Source organism: Mobula hypostoma, chromosome 21, assembly GCF_963921235.1.
Source record: "Mobula hypostoma chromosome 21, sMobHyp1.1, whole genome shotgun sequence".
NCBI classification, from domain to species: domain Eukaryota; kingdom Metazoa; phylum Chordata; class Chondrichthyes; order Myliobatiformes; family Myliobatidae; genus Mobula; species Mobula hypostoma.
This window is the reverse complement of record NC_086117.1, coordinates 55,120,254-55,136,384: the sequence shown is the minus strand read 5'-3', so window position 1 is coordinate 55,136,384 and position 16,131 is coordinate 55,120,254. Positions and strand designations below refer to the sequence as shown.

General features: G+C 46.8%; 1 protein-coding gene across 2 annotated transcripts in view; it reads right to left on the bottom strand.

The window, feature by feature from the left end:
- The window catches only part of mmp17a (matrix metallopeptidase 17a), a 139,325-nt gene that overhangs the window by 49,593 nt on the left and 73,601 nt on the right, over positions 1-16,131 (bottom strand). For both annotated transcript variants that reach the window (XM_063073207.1, XM_063073208.1), the window contains exons 2-4: positions 14,559-14,691; positions 11,824-11,953; positions 5,527-5,810 (exon numbers count right to left, since the gene is read on the bottom strand). In XM_063073207.1, coding sequence (XP_062929277.1) covers positions 5,527-5,810; positions 11,824-11,953; positions 14,559-14,691 — 547 coding nt within the window. The remainder of the gene's footprint in view (positions 1-5,526; positions 5,811-11,823; positions 11,954-14,558; positions 14,692-16,131) is intronic.

The window sequence follows — 16,131 nt, the reverse complement described above, 5'->3', positions numbered from 1 at the left end:
TGATGCCTCACCTGGAAGGACTGTTTGGGGCCCTGAATGGTGGTAAGGGAGGAAGTGTAAGGGCATGTGTAGCACTTGTTCCGCTTACACGGATAAGTGCCAGGAGGGAGATCAGTGGGGAGGGATGGGGGGGACGAATGGACAAGGGAGTTGTGTAGGGAGCGATCCCTGCGGAATGCAGAGAGAGGGGGGGAGGGAAAGATATGCTTAGTGGTGGGATCCCGTTGGAGTTTCTCCGTAACTTCCGCCACCTCCAACGGGATCCCACCACTAAGCATATCTGAAGGGTCTGTATTGTTCTGTGTTCTGTGTTCACCTCTTACCCTTACAGGCACTTGTGGAACTGGCTAATACGAGGGGGCAGCATTTGAAGGTGACTGGAGGAGAGAATAGAGAATTTTTTTTCTTTTTACACAGAGAATGGAGGGTGTGTGGAACACACTGCTGGGGTGGTGGTAGAGGTTGGTACATTAGGGACATTTAAGAAACTCTTAGATAGGCACATGGACGAAAGAAAAATGGAGGGCTGTGTGGGAGGCGGGGTGGAGATACTGTATGTCTCTACCAAAGGAGGTGTAAGATGCTCCTTCTCTCCGCCAGCCTGCAGGTCACCCGTGGGCAAGGCGTAGCCCCTGCTTAGCGCCACCCCCCCACCTGATCAGGGTCACGTGAAGCCATGGGAGCAGCGGGTGCACATCACAAGTCCTGGTTATGTGACAACTGAAGAGTATTGATAACGGCTGGGGTCACCCATCTTGTGAAGACACTGCCCAGAAGAAGGCAACAGCAAACCGCTTCTGTAGAAGAATTTGCCAAGAACAATCATGGTCATGGAAAGACCATGATCGCTCACGTCACATGGTGATGATGAGGATGTAAGAGGGAAGGGTTAGATTGATCTTGCTGTTGTTGTTGAGTGCTGTCAAGTTGTGGCAACCCTATGGATAGTGTAGTTGTCTGTAGGATTTTTGTGGTGAGATACAGAAATAGACTGCCGAGCCTTTCTCTGCACAGATACTGCTGCTGCCCAGGTCGGGACCCGGCCGGATTCGAACTCAGGACCAAAGTCCAGTGCTGATGCCACCATACCACTGCCTGGTGTTACCACAGGTTAAAAGGTCGGCACAACGTTGTGAGCTGAAGGACCTGTTCTGTGCTGTAATGCTCTATGATTTTCTGAAGCAGAGGTACAGGCAAAAGCAGATGTAATAAAAATTCCTGAGTGAAACCATCTCCCAACAGCAGGACCCAGGTGAGCACTTCTTCTGATTTTATGAGTTTAAGTGCCTCCTTTTGCCCGTGACTGTCACAGAATGGTTTTATGTGCTGTTAATGTCTTTAACATTTCACCAGAAATACCTCCTAACAAAGGAGATACAGTGTCTGCACAGAATTCCTCTCAAGCTCAGGTACATCGCACTCGCAGAGCAAACCCATCAATCTTACTCCTGACGTCAATATATTCTGGGAAATTAGAAGCACTTCATCTGCGAAAGGTTAAGTATGAGGAGCTGCAGGAATAATGGGTCCTAAATCAGTTCTTCATTCTCTCACTGTGAAAAGGTGAAAAGAATTTCTGTGCCGAGCGTGTGGTGTGACCTGGGATGTGTCGGCAGGCAGTACATTGGGAACAGATTCTACATAGAATGCTCTCTTCTTTGCAAACATTCACTATGGCATCTAAAACTTTGACAAACTGCTATACATGTGTGGTGCAAAGTATACTGACTGGCTGCATCACAGCCTGGTATGGAAACACCAATGCCCTTGAACGGAAAATCCTACAAAAGGAAGTGGATACGGCCCAGTCCATTATGGGTAAAGCCCTCCCAACATACCATCAAGCCAAATAAACTGATTCCTGAGCTCCGGAACCTGGGCCTTAGCACTCAGATCTGCAGCTGGATCTTCACCTTCCTCACAGACAGGACACAGGCAGTAAAAATAGGGGACAAGCTCTCCTCTACAATCACTCTGAGCACCGGTGCCCCACAAGGCTGTGTACTCAGCCCCCTGCTGTACTCACTGTACACCCATGATTGCGTAGCCAAGTTTCCATCAAACTCAATATATACGTTTGCTGATGACACCACAATTGTAGGCCGTATCTCGGGTAATGATGAGTTTGAGTACAGAGAAGAAATTAAGAACCTGGTGGCATGGTGCGAAGACAATAACCTATCCCTCAACGTCAGCAAGACGAAGGAATTGGTTGTTGACTTCAGAAGGAGTAGCGGACCGCACGACCCCATCTACATTGGTGGTGCACAAGTGGAACAGGTCAAAAGCTTTAAGTTCCTTGGGGTCAATATCACAAATGACCTGACTTGGACCAACCAAGCAGAGTCCACTGCCAGGAAGGCCCACCAGCGCCTTTACTTCCTGAGAAAACTAAAGAAGTAAGGACTAAAGAATCTGCTGTAATTCCTGTTAGAGCAGAATAGACTTAACCCTTGTTATCCACAAGGGACGGGAGCCCAGATCGCCCATGGATAACAAAACAGCAGATAACATTACATTTAGACAGAAGTTTCTTTATCACATGCGCATCGAAACATACAATGAAATGCATCGCTTGCGTTATAAGCACAACACCTCCAAGGTTGTGCTGGGGGCAGCCCACAAATGTCACCAGATTCAAGAGCAACTACTTTTCAACAAACATTCAGTTCTTGAACCAGCTGGTACAAGCCTATTCAAAGTTCAAAGTAAATTTTATTATCAGAGTACATATCTGTCACCATATACAACCCTGAAATCTATTTTCTTGTGGGCATGCTCAACAAATGTATAGAATAATAACTATAACAGAATCAATGAAAGGCATTCAACCAGAGCACAAAAGGCAACAACTACAAATGCAAAAAGAAGAAATAATCATATAAATAAATAACAAAAATAGAGAACATGAGATAAAGAGTCCTTAAAAGTGAGTCCATAGGTTGTGGGAACAGTTCAGTGATGGGGTGAGTAAAGTTGAGTGAAGTAATCCACTCTGGTTCAGGAGCCTGACGGTTGAGGGGTAATAACTGTCCCTGAACCTGGTGGTGTGAGCCCTGAGGCTCCTGTACCTCCTCCCTGATGGCAGCAGCGAGAAGAGAGCATGTCCTGACTGTGTCCCTGATATTGGTTGCTGCTCTCCTGTGACAATACTCCATGTAGATGTGCTCAATGGTGTGGAGGGCTTCACCGGTCATGGACTGGGCTGAATCCACTACTTTTTGTAGGATTTTCCACTCAAGGGCTTTGCTGTTTCACTTGAGTCAATGACTTGATTTTCACAACACCATGACCACTTTGTGCAATAAAATGGACCAGTTTTTTGTTGTTATTGCTTCTGCTTGAAATAATTGTGTTTAATTGATGTTTTTCTTGTGAATACTGCTTTTCAGATGTTAAGTGTACTCAGTGGGCTCTTTCTTTAGGTATACAGTACCTGTTCACCTGCTTGTTAATGCACAACAGGTGTGAAGCAAGGTGGCCACATACTTACAGTTGTTATAGCCGGGAGGGGAGTGGGGATAGTAGGGACAAGGTCCCACTATCATGTAAATGCTCCCAGTGGCTTGTGTCTCCAAGTAGCCTGACAACCAAGTCCAGCTCTTGGTGTTCATGCATGGTTTGGCTACTGAGTCTGGCGGAACCATTTCTACAGACAGGAGAAGGGGTAAAGGTGGGTCACTGGCACCTTAAAACCAATCTCTTTGGGCAGATGGGGGTCGTCAGCCGTGGTTGGCAGCTCATCTCGGAGAAGGAAAACTTTGATCTCAAATTTCCGCTGCTTTGCCGCTATACCCACACATGGGAGTAAACCGCGAGGGAGAAATCTGGAGCTGGAGTCCCTAAGGCAGTCCTACGTTGAGTTCAATGCTGACTGGCAACTCCTGTGTACGTGGCTGATTCCAAACTGTACCAGGTCTCTGCTACTCCTTTGGATTCATCAGATGTGTGGAGAGGGGGAGCCTGCTGTACAGGCGACAGCTTGCTCTCCATATTGTACTGCCCTGGCTTGTACATCTACACAGCTGGGATGCAACATCCATGGTTGACCCTGTCAGACGGAAGCCTCTGAGACATGTACGTAACACTCCATAACTATACAGTGTAAGCAAGCATAAATGTGTGGCATAAAGATAAACATAAAAATAATACTAAACAGCCATCAATCCTACCAGAAACTTAAGACTCACAGATACTGCTGTTACAAGTGCAAATATCCTCAATGGTCAATTTATTAGGTACACCTACTCGTTAATGTAAATATCTAATTAGCCAATCCTGTGGCAGCAACTCAATGCATAGAAGCATGCAGACATGGTCAAGAGGTTCAGTTGTTGTTCAGACCGAACATCAAAATGGGGAAGAAATCTAATCTAGGTGACTTTGATTGTTGGTGTCAGGTTTGAGTATCTCAGAAACTGCTGATCTCCTGGGATTTTTTTAAATATAATTTTTATTGAGTTTTTGAAGTGATTACATAGAAAGATAATGAGTACCCTATCTCCTGGGATTGTCACGCACAACAGTCTCTAGAGTTAACAGAGAACGGTGCGAAAAACAAAAGAAACATCCAGGGAGTTCTGTGGGTAAAAACGCCTTGTTAACGAGAGAGGTCGGAGGAGAATGGCCAGACTGGTTCAAGCTGACGGGGAGGTGACAATAACTGAAATAACCACGCCTTACAACAGTGGTGTGCGGAAGAGCATCTCTGAACACGTCGAACCGAGAAGTGGACGGGTTACAGCAGCGGGAGACCAGATGGAGTTCCACTCCTGCTCCACTGAGTGTGAAGTTTGGATAGAGATGAATGTCTTTCCTCTGTGTGCTTCAGATGAAAATAAGATGTACTGGTTAGTAGGTTAATTGGTAAATTGTCCTGTTATTAGGCTAGGGTCATATTGGGGGTTGCTGGGTGGGCCACAAGGGGCCACAAGAGCTATTCTGTGTTGGGGGGAAGGGTGGAGATATGTCTCTACCAAAGGAGGTGTAAGGTTCTCCTCCCCTCTGCTAGTCTGCAGGTCACCCTTGGGCAAGGTGTGGCACCTGCTTAGCCCCCCCCCCCCCGGCCAATGAGGGTCAGGTGACCATGGGAGCAGGTGGTGACGGTCGTTTGAGCAGCTGGTGCAGATCACAAGTCCTGGTCATGTGACCACTGACACCAGGCGGACAATCTCTGAAGAGTATTGATAATGGCTGGAGTCACCCGTCTTGTAAAGACACTGCCCAGAAGAAGGCAATGGCAAACCACTTCTGTAGAAAAATTTGCCAAGAACAGTCATGGCCATGGAAAGACCATGATCGCCCATGTCATACGACACAGCACATAACAGTGACAATCTCAATCAATCAATCAATAAATACATACTGTACACAAATAGACAGACAGATAGACCTATGAATAAATAGCCCACACTGGAAGTGATGTTCCTACAAAACGAATTGTGCCTCTAGAAGCCAGAACAAAGGTGATTGGACCGAGGAGCCGCCTGATTCCCCACCTCACCCCAGCCCTGCTGTTGATCCTACCTGAAGACCTGAATGACCAAGCCTCGTCGTCATCGAAGTGCACGTCCCCCGCCGCCGGGTCGTCGCCAGGGAAGAAGGCGTGAGCCACTGCCCCTCCCGGCCCATCAAAGGGGTAGTGGTCATTGTGCTGGCCCTTCGGGAAGTCGATGAGAATGTCCGCGTTGTCCCCTGCCACCTCATGGAAATTGAGTGGTGCTACGTCACTCCACACCTTCAGGGCGTAATACATGAGAGCACGGATCGTATCATGTCCCAACTGGGAGCTCCGGGGGAACGTGCGTACCCTGCAGGTGGTAAACACGAGCTGTAAGCAGCGTAACAACTGGGTGACCAATGTGAAGCAACTAAAGATTCTGCAGATGCTGGAAATCCAGACTGACACACACAAAACACTGGAGGAACTCAGCAGGTCATTCAGCATCTATGGAAATGAATAAGAATTTGACATTTCGAGGCGAGACCCTTCACCGGGACTGGAAAAGGGCAGAAGCCAAAACAAGAAGGTGGAGTGTGAAACTGGCAGGAGATAGGTGAGATCGGGTGAGGGGGAAGATGGGTGGATAGGACAGGGGATGGGAATAAAGTAAAAAGCTGGGAGGTGATTGGTCGAAGAAGCAAAGGGCTGAAGAAGAAGGGATCTGATAGGTGAGGACGGTGGTGGACCATGAGGGGAAGGGGAGGATGAGGGGCACCAGAGGGAAGTGATGGGCAGGTGAGCAGAAGTGAAGGGGTGGGGGGAGTGGGGGATAGAAAAAGAGAGAAGGGGGAAGAGGGAGAAATGATCAGAAGTTAGAGAAGTCGATGTTCAGCCTCGACGAGACTTTGCAGTGGAGCAGTGAGTGGTTAACATGGTAACAGAAACAGTGGGTTCCGCTCTGCTCTCTCCGAGCGCAGATGAGAAATGGCAGTGGTTTAGAAACTGATGTTTGCATTAAGATTTAAATCTCAATCACAGACTGTGTGCGTGTACTGTCTGAAAGTGGTTCAGTCCTCACAGTTCATTAGTCAGAGGGCATGTGTGACTAGTGGCTCCGTCCAGCGAGGTGACTGAACAAATTAGATCAGAGTACAGGCCCTTCGGCCCACGATGTTGTGCTGACCTTTAACCTACGCCAAGATCAGTCTAACCGTCCCTCCCCCGTACGCCTCAATTCTTCTATCATCCACGTTGGTGCTGGAAGCTTTACCCACCGACATTTATTTTATGTAGAGATACTGTATGGTACAGGCCCTTCCGGCTCACAGAGCCTCGCCACCCAGTAACACACTCATTTAACCCTTGCCTAATCACGAGACAATTTACAACGATCAGTTAACCTACTAACCAGCACATCTTTGGTCTGTGAGAGGAAACCGGAGCACCCGGAGGAAACCACTCACTCACGAGAAGGAATGTACAAACTTGCTTACAGATGACTTTGGAAAAGAATTCTGAACTCCGACACCCCGAGATGTAATAGTGTCGTACTAACGTTATGCTACCGTGGGGAGGATAGCTTCAGATGAATTGGTTTACAGAAAGCAGGAGAGTGATCATAGCCCTGTTAGGGTGTATTATGCAGTCAGGGTATATTGTGACAAGAATACACATAGATAAGATGTTAGCTGTCCTGTGTGATCAGCAGTTGGTCTGCCACCTGTCTTCAAGAGAGAGATAAGGAACACAATGAAACAGCATCTGGAGATGTGTAATGAAGGGACGGGAGAGAGAGAGAGCTGTCTGGAGTGGCTCCCCCTTTGAACCCTGAACTGTTTGAAGTGATGGACAGGCGATACCCCAGCAGGGGGATAAAAAGGGACAGGTTCGCTAAGGCAGCACACACGACACCCGAGGTAACGAGACCCTGGAAGCGGTGCGCCTCTCACCAGTCGGTGGGAAGTACCGGACCTTAAACACACAGGGTGGAAAGGTACGATCAACGGGAACCCGGTGTGTGTCCACCCTTGCTTGGGTGCCGGGTTCACTGCAGAGGATCGACCGCATCTGGAGGAGGGGTCACAGTCGATGACCTCAGGTGACATCACAAAGGACCCGCCCGAAAGCTGCTTGTGAGAAATATCACCGGTCTGTGAGTGGAAGCCGTTTCTGAATGATCAGTCGTTCCCGTTCTCTCTCTTTCTCTCTCTCCCCCAACGTTGTCCATCGCCATGGCAACGATTACTGCGAACTGAACTACTAAATTGGACTGAACTTTGTGTCACTTTGAAATTGGTCATTTATCGCTAGACAACGATAGAGCTTGATTGATGCTGTTATCTTAATTCTGTGCACATGTGGGTTTATCATTGCTGAACTGTTGCATTTATTATCCTTTCGATTACTGTGTTGCTTGTTTCTTTAATAAAACTTTCTTAGTTCTAGTAATCCGGACTCCAACTGAGTGATCCATTTCTGCTGGTTTGGCAACCCAGTTACGGGGTACATAACAATATAGTAAATATTAATTTCAGCAACCAGCCTTCAGAACTGAATATGGATTGTAGATTTTATTCAGAATGCAGCTCGAAACAGTAAATTACAGACCAGGTGACATCCAATTGATGTAAGATGCCTGCATATGCATGAATGCAATCAACACCCATGGATGCATGAATATGACTCAGAGACCACAGTAATTAACATTCATTTTGTGTTAGTGGGAAGCTCCAAGCATTTGAAAATTGCATGTACCTCATTATGAGCGCCTTGTAACTATAGAGGTTGTCCTGTTACCTTTGTTCTTTAACATATCAAAATGTGCTGTAAAGTTAGATCGGAGAGTCTCTCCCTCTTGCTCTCGACACCAAAGGCTGTCAGCTTATGCGAGTCCCAAGAGACCATAAGACCATAAGACAAGGGAACAAATTAGGCCATTTGGCCTATCAAGTCTGCTCCGTCATTTTATCACGGCCGATCCATTTTTCCTCTCAGCCCCAATCTCCTACCCTCTCCCCGTGTCCCTTCATACACAGACTAACCAAGAATCTATCAACCTCTGCTTTAAATATACATACAGACTTGGTCACCAGAAATGCCTGTGGCAATGAATTCCACAGATTCATCACTTTCTGGTTAAAGAAATTCCTCCTCATCTCTGTTCTAAAAGGACATTCCTCTATTCCTCTTTGACACTCCCACTGTAAGAAACATCCTCCCTACATCCACTCTATCAAGGCCTTTCACCATTCGATAGGTTTCAATGAGATCATCTCTCATTCTTCTGATTTCCAGTGAATATAGGCCCAGAGCCATCAAACGCTCTTCGTATTTCAAGCTGTTAAAACCTGGAATCATTTTTGTGAACCTCCTTTGAACCCTCTCCAGTTTTAGCACACCCTTTTGAAGATAAAGGGCCTAAAACTGCTCATAATACCCCAAGTGAGGCCTCACCAGTGCTTCGTAAAGTCTTAACATTACATCCTTGCTTTTACATTCAAGTCCTCTTGAAACGAATACTAACATTGCATCTGCTTTCTTCACCACAGACTCAACCTGCAGGTTAGCCTTTAGGAAAACCTGCACAAGAACTCCCAAGTCACTTGGCACCTCAGTTTTTTCTTTGTATTTTGTCTCCATTTAGAAAATAATCACTCTTTCATTTCTTCTACCAAAGTGCACAATATACTTCCCTACATTGTATTCCATCTGCCATTTTTAATCTGTCTCAGTCCTTCTGTAGCCTCTCTACTTCCTCAAAACTACCTGCCCCTCCATCTATCTTCACATCATCTGCAAACTTTGCAACAAAACCATCAATTCCATCAACCAAGTCATTGATATATAACGTACAAAGAATCGATCCCAACACAGATCCCCGTGGAACACAAGTAGTCACCGGAAACCAACCAGAAAAGGCTCCCGTATTCTCACTCTTTGCATCCTGCCAGTCAGCCACTGCTTTATCCTTGCTTGTATCTTTCCTGTAATACCACGGGTTCATAGCTTGTTCAGCAGCTTCATGTGGGGCACCTTGTCAAAGGCCTTCTGTAAACCCAAGTACACACCATCAACCAATTCTCCTTTGTCTATCCTGCTTGTGATTTCTTCAAAGAATTCCAACTGATTTGTCAGGCTAGATTTTCCCTTGAGGAAACCAAGCTGACTATAACATGTTTTATCATGTGCCTCCAAGTACCCTGAAGCCACATTCTTGACTCCAAATTTACTCCAACATCTTCTCAACCACTGAGGTCAGACTAACTGCCTATAAATTCCTTTCTTCTGGTTCTCTCCCTTCTTGAAGAGTTGAGTGACATTTGCAATTTTCTTGTCTTCTGGAACCATTCCAGAATCTAGTGATTCTTTAAAGATCTTTACTAATGTCTCCACAATCTCTTCAGCCTCTTCTTTCAGAACGCTAGGGTGTACATTATCTGGTCCAGGTGCCTTATCTAGCTTCACACCTATCAGTTTCCCAAGAACCTTCTCCCTAGTAATGGCAACTTCACACAATTCATAACCCCTGACACCTGCAACTTCCACCATTCTGCTAGTGTCGATGCAAAATACTTACTCAGTTCATTCACCATTTCCTTGTCCCCCATTACTATCTCTCCAGGATTGCTTTCCAGCGGTCTGATGTCCGCTCTCGCTTCTCTTCTACACTTCATGTGTCTGAAGAAATTTTTGGTATTTTCTTTAATATTCACTGGCCGGTGGCGTAGTGGCATCAGCTCCGGACTTCGGAGCAAAGGCTCCTGAGTTTGAATCCAGCCGGCTCCCTTGCACGCTTTCCATCTGTGCTGGGTTGAGCGTCGAGCTAGCAACTCGGCCTCGTAAAAGTAAGAAAGCCTGCTAAAAAACGCTGTCATGACGGCGTCCCAATGACTCCACTCGGAGTTAAGGGCTTTGTTCTTCTTCTTTAATATTACTGGCTCGCTTACTTTTGTGTTCCATCTTTACCTTCTTAATGACTTTTTTAGCTGCATTCAGTTGGTATTTAAAAGCTTGCCAATCCCCTCATGTCCCACTAATTTTTGCTCTATTATATGCCCTCTCTTTGGCTTTTATGTTGGCTTTGACTTCTCTTGTTAGCCAAGGTTATGTTATCTTGTCTTTAGAATACTTCATCCTCTTTGGGATGTATATATCCTGTGCCTTCTGAATTGCTTCCAGAAATTCCAGCCATTGCTGCTCTGCTGTCATCCCTGCCAGTGTTCTTTTCAAAATCAATTCTGGCCAACTCCTCTCTCATGCCTCTGTAATTTCTTTTTACTCTACTGTAATACTGATGCATCTGACTTTAGTATCTTCTCAAATTTCAGGATGAATTTGATCATATTATGATCACTTACCACTAAGGGTTCTTTTACCTTAAGCTCTCTATCCCCTCTGGTTCATTGCACAACACCCAATCCAGAATAGTTGATCCCCTAGTGGGCTCAACCACGAGCTGCTCTAAAAAGCCATCTCATAGGCACTCTAGAAATTCCCCCTCTTGGAACCCAGCACCAACTTGATTCTCCCAATCTATCTGCATATTGAAATTCCCCATGACTATTGTAATATTGCTTTTTTGTCGTGCATTTTCCACCTCCCATTGTAATTTGTGGACCACATCCTTACAGGTGTTTGGGGTGTCTGTTGGCTGTGCATACCCCCCCCCCACTTCTTCTAACAGTCCCCCAGTTACCTGGCTCCAGCAACCTAGAGACGGCTACCTCCCTGTAGCTCCTGTCTATCACCTCCTCATTCTCCCGTAGAGTCAAAGGTCATCGAGCTACAGCTCTGGTTCCTCAATACGTTCTCTCTGGAGTTGCAGCTCAGTGCACCTGGAGCAAATGTGTTTATCCGGGCGATTGGAGGTCTCGTCGACCTCCCTCATCCCACACACAGAACACTGCCGCTGGGGCCATTCTTACTATTCTACTGCGCCCTCACAGATGAGGAATGAGCAAATAAGGACAGAGAGAGAGAGGGAGAGAGTAACTTACACGACAATTTACCTCACCCAGCCTGATCTCGCCTGAGCCTGATAAGCCAAAGCCACTCTAAAGACTGGCACGCTCCAAAACAACGGCCGCTCGCTTGCATTGAATTATTCTTATTGGCCCTTTCTAGTGAATCCCTCTTGTTGATTGGTCAGTCCTCAACGCAGAGAAACTGCCCCGAAGCTCTGCCTTTGAAACCTCAGTCGCTGTCCTGATTAGAAAGTAGCCCTTTGTGTGCAGCCCTGATGCAGATTGTCCAACAATAAAACACTATTTTATATCTACCAGCTGCATCCCTCCGGTGACTTTGTTCACATTATAACAGTCATACGCTACCGTGGCGCCCAATACCCTCACTACCAGGTGGTCAGAGCGGATCATCGTTACCTCCAGGAGAGATTTCTTTTATTCCACTTGGCCCCGATCTGAAGGTCTCTTTTCCTGCTGCCCCCATCCACGCCAGAGACGTCAGGCAGGGAACAGCGAGGAGTCTTCATCAGCGACCGTGTGGCCTCATCTACGATTCAAACAGGTCACAGGTCGCCTCGTCACAAAGGACGGAACAGGCAGGGTGAAGTCACAGTGCCCGCGGCCAGCTCCCGCTCACAGGATCACATTCATCCCCCGCTAGCCCCATCCACCCTCACCGTAATGAATTCAGCGATGAACAGGAAGGGGAAGAGCTGACTTTGAACCCGACAAGCTCCGTCCAGGCTTCTCGGGGAGCAGCGTAAGCCAGGAGAAATGAGGAAATGAGGGATGGAAAGACGCGGTAAAACAAGGAATGACACACCAATGTTCAAAATATTCTAAAACACTGTAAGTTTATATTCAAACACAAGAGATTGTGCAGATGCTGGAAATCCAGACCAACACATACACACTGTGCTGGAGGAACTCAGCAGGTCAGGCAGCATCCATGGAGGGAATAAACAGTTCTGATGAAGGGTCTCAGTCCAAAACGTTGACTGCTTATTTCCCTCTGCAGATGCTGCCTGACCTGCTGAGTTCTTCCAGCATTGTTTGTGTTACTCTCGACTATATTCCTTTTGTTTCAAATTGTTGAAGTTCAAAGTTCAAAGTAAATTTTATTATTGAAGTGGTCTGTTGGTCAAGAAGAGAAGGATCCAGTTGCAAAGAGAGGTGTTGAGTCCCAGTTGGTGTTGAGCTGGCTTGGAATTATAGTATTTTTCAAAGTTCAAAGTTCAAAGCAAATTTTACTATCAAAGTACATACATGTCACCATATACAACCCTAAGGTTCATTTTCCTGCGGGCATACTCAGCAAATCTACAGCATGGCAATGAAAGATCAACCAGAGAGAAAAGACACAAGCTGTGCAAATACAAATATAAATAAATAGCAATAAATAACGAGAACATGAGATAACGAGTCCTTAAAGTGAGGTCGTTGATTGTGGGAACATTTGAATGATGAGGCAAGTGAATGTAGTTGTCCCATTTTTTTCAGGAGTCTGAAGGTAACTGTTCCTGAATCTGGTGGTGTGGGACCTGAGGTTCCTGAACCTTCTTCCTGATGGCAGCAGAGAGAAGAGAGCATGTCCTGGCTGGTGGGGGTCTCTGATGATGGATGCTGCTTTTCTGCAACAACATTTCGTGTAGATGTGCTCAGTCGTTGGGACAGCTTTACCCCTGATGCACTCGGCCATATCCACTACTCTTTGTAGGATTCTCTGATCAATGGCATTGGCATTTCCACACCAGGCCCCGATGCATACTTTGATAATAAATGTACTTTGAACTTTGGACGATACACACAAAATGCTGGAGGGACTCAGCAGACCAGGCAGCATCTCTGGAAAAGAGTACAGTCAGTGTTTCGGGGCGAGACCCTTCATCAGGACTGGAGCAGAAAAGGTGAGGAGTCAGACTGAGAAGGTGGGGGGAGGGGAGGAAAAACACAAGGTGATGGGTGAAACTAGGGTGGGGAGGTGTGAAGTAAAGAACTGGGAAGTTGATTGGTGAAAGAGATACAGGGCTGGAGAAGGGGGAATCTGATAGGAGAGGACAGAAGGCCATGGAAGAATGAAAAGCAGGGAGGAGAACCAGAGGGGGGTTATGGGCAGGGACAGGGATAAGGTGAGAGAGGGAAATGGCAATGAGGAATCGTGATGGTGAAGGGGGGGGGGCATGATGTTCATGCTATCAGGTTGGAAGCTACCCAAACGGAATATAAGGTGTTTCTCCTCCAGTCTGAGTGGGGCCTCAATACAACAGTAGAGGCCATGGACTGTCATGTCAGAATGGGAATGGGAAGTAGAATTGAAGTGGGTGGCCACTGGTGCACTCATCGTAGGTGCCCATCGAAGCGGTCTCCCAATCTATGTTGGGTCTCACTGATACACAGGAGGCCACACCGGGAGCACCGGATACAGTAGATAACCCAACAGACTCAGAGGTGAAGAGTCGCCTCACCTGGAAGGACTGTTTGGGGCCCTGAATGGTATTGAGGGAGGAGGTGTAAGGACAGATGTAGCATTTGTTCCACTTATAAGGATAAGTGCCAGGAGGGAGATCAGTGGGGAGGGATGAATGGATAAGGGAGTCATGTTGGGAGCGATCCCTATGGAAAGCAGAAAGTGGGGGAGAGGGAAAGGTGTTCTTGGTGGTGGGATCCCATTGGAGATGGCGAAAGTTATGGAGAATTATGTGCTGGACGTGGTGGCTTGTGGGATGGGGTGGTAGGGTCTCGGCCTGAAACATTGTCTGTACTCTTTACCATAGACGCTGCCTGGCCTGCTGAGTTCCTCCAGCATTTTGTGTGTGTTGACAGGATTTCCAGCATCTGCAGATTTTCTCTTGTTTGTGCTTGAACTTTGAACAACACATAATTTCTCGTCATCTATAAATTTACTGATCGAGCCCTGTGCATTTGTGCCCACATCATTTCTATAAATAACAAATAACAAGAGTCCTAACAACCCCTATGGTACGCCACCAGTCACTGGCCTCCATCCTGAGAAACAATCTTCAAACCTCTGCTCTCTGCTTCCTACTTCTGAGCCAATCTTGAACCCATCGAGCAATCTCCCCCTGGACTCCAATGGACCTGACTGTCCACTCCAGCCAGTATTAATTCTGCTTCAGATTTGTAGCACCTACCAATTACTCCACTGATCTCAAGTCCAGCAAACTTCTGCATGGCTTTAATGGCTTCGGTCAGTGCCTCCTGGATTTGAAGTTGTCCGGTTAAGGGATCTGCTGGGGGCAAGTATCCAAATTTGGTCAACCATTCCTGTGGAAGAAAAGAGGCCAGCAATGTAACACAGTGGGATTCCAAACTTCAGTTCCTCTCCTGTGTGAAGTAGCAATTGAAATGTACCTTTGTCAGTTAAATCCCAGTCCGCTGTCTACTCACGTCACATAAATAAATAAAAACCATAATATCATTCAAGATGTCAGAACTACCCAACATTCATTTAGAGTAATTGAAAAGTACAGAACAGAAACATGCCCTTCGGCCCATCTAGTCCATGCTGAACCACTGAAACAGCCTACTCCCGTCGAGATGGGCCTGGAGCATAGTTCTCCTTTACATGAGTTCATCTGGATTCATTCAACTTGCAGGGTAAGGAAGGGAAATGCTATGATGGCATTGATTTCGAGAGGACTAGGTAGCACGCTCTCCCCCTGACCATGTGGGTTTTCTGCATGGGCTCGGTTTCCTTCCACAGTCCAAAGACCGTAAGACCATAAGACACAGGAGCAGAATTAGCTCACTTGGCCCACTGCTCTGCCACTTCCTCATGGTCGATCCATTTTCCCTCTCAATCCCAATCTCCCGCCTTCGCCCCGTATCCCTTCATGACCTGACCAATCAAGAATCTATCAACCTACGTTCAGACTTGGTATACATAAAGACATTTCAGTTGGTAGATTAATTGGTCATTGTAAAAAACAACTTGTCCCGTGATTAGGCTAGGATTAAATCTGGGGATTGCAGGGCAGCACAGATCAAAGGGCTCGTAAGGACCTATTCCGCATTGCATCTCAATAAATAAATAAATATAATTCTGAGGGCACATGGCCAAGTGGTTAAGGCATTGGACTAGCTACCTGAAGGTCGTGAGTTCGAGCCCCAGCTGAGGGAATGTGTTGTGTCCTTGAGCAAGGCCCTTAACCACACATTGCTCTGCGACGACACTGGTGCCAAGCTGTATGGGTCCTAATGCCCTTCCCTTGGACAACATCGGTGGCGTGGAGAGGGGAGACTTGCAGCATGGGCAACTGCTGGTCTTCCATACAACCTTGCCCAGGCCTGTGCTCTGGAGAGTGAAGACTTTCCAGGCGCAGATCCATGGTCTCGCAAGACTAACGGATGCCCTTATTATAATTCTGAGGGTTTACAAGGGATTGGGCAGACCACACTTGCAGTATTATGGCCAGCTTTGGGCCCCCTATCTAAAAAAAGATGTGCTAGCATTGGAGAAGGTCCAGAGGACATTTGCGAGAATGATTCTGGGAATGAAAAGGTTAACTATGAGGAGCATTTGATGGCTCTGGGCCTGTACTCACTGGAGTTTAGAAGATTGTGGGGGGTGGGGGGCAGTCTCATTGAAACCTATCAAATGTTGAAAGGCCTCGAGACAGTGGACATGGAGAGGATGTTTCCTGCGGTGGAGAGTCTAAGATCAGAGGGCACAGCCTTAGAACAGCGGGATGTCCATTTAGGACA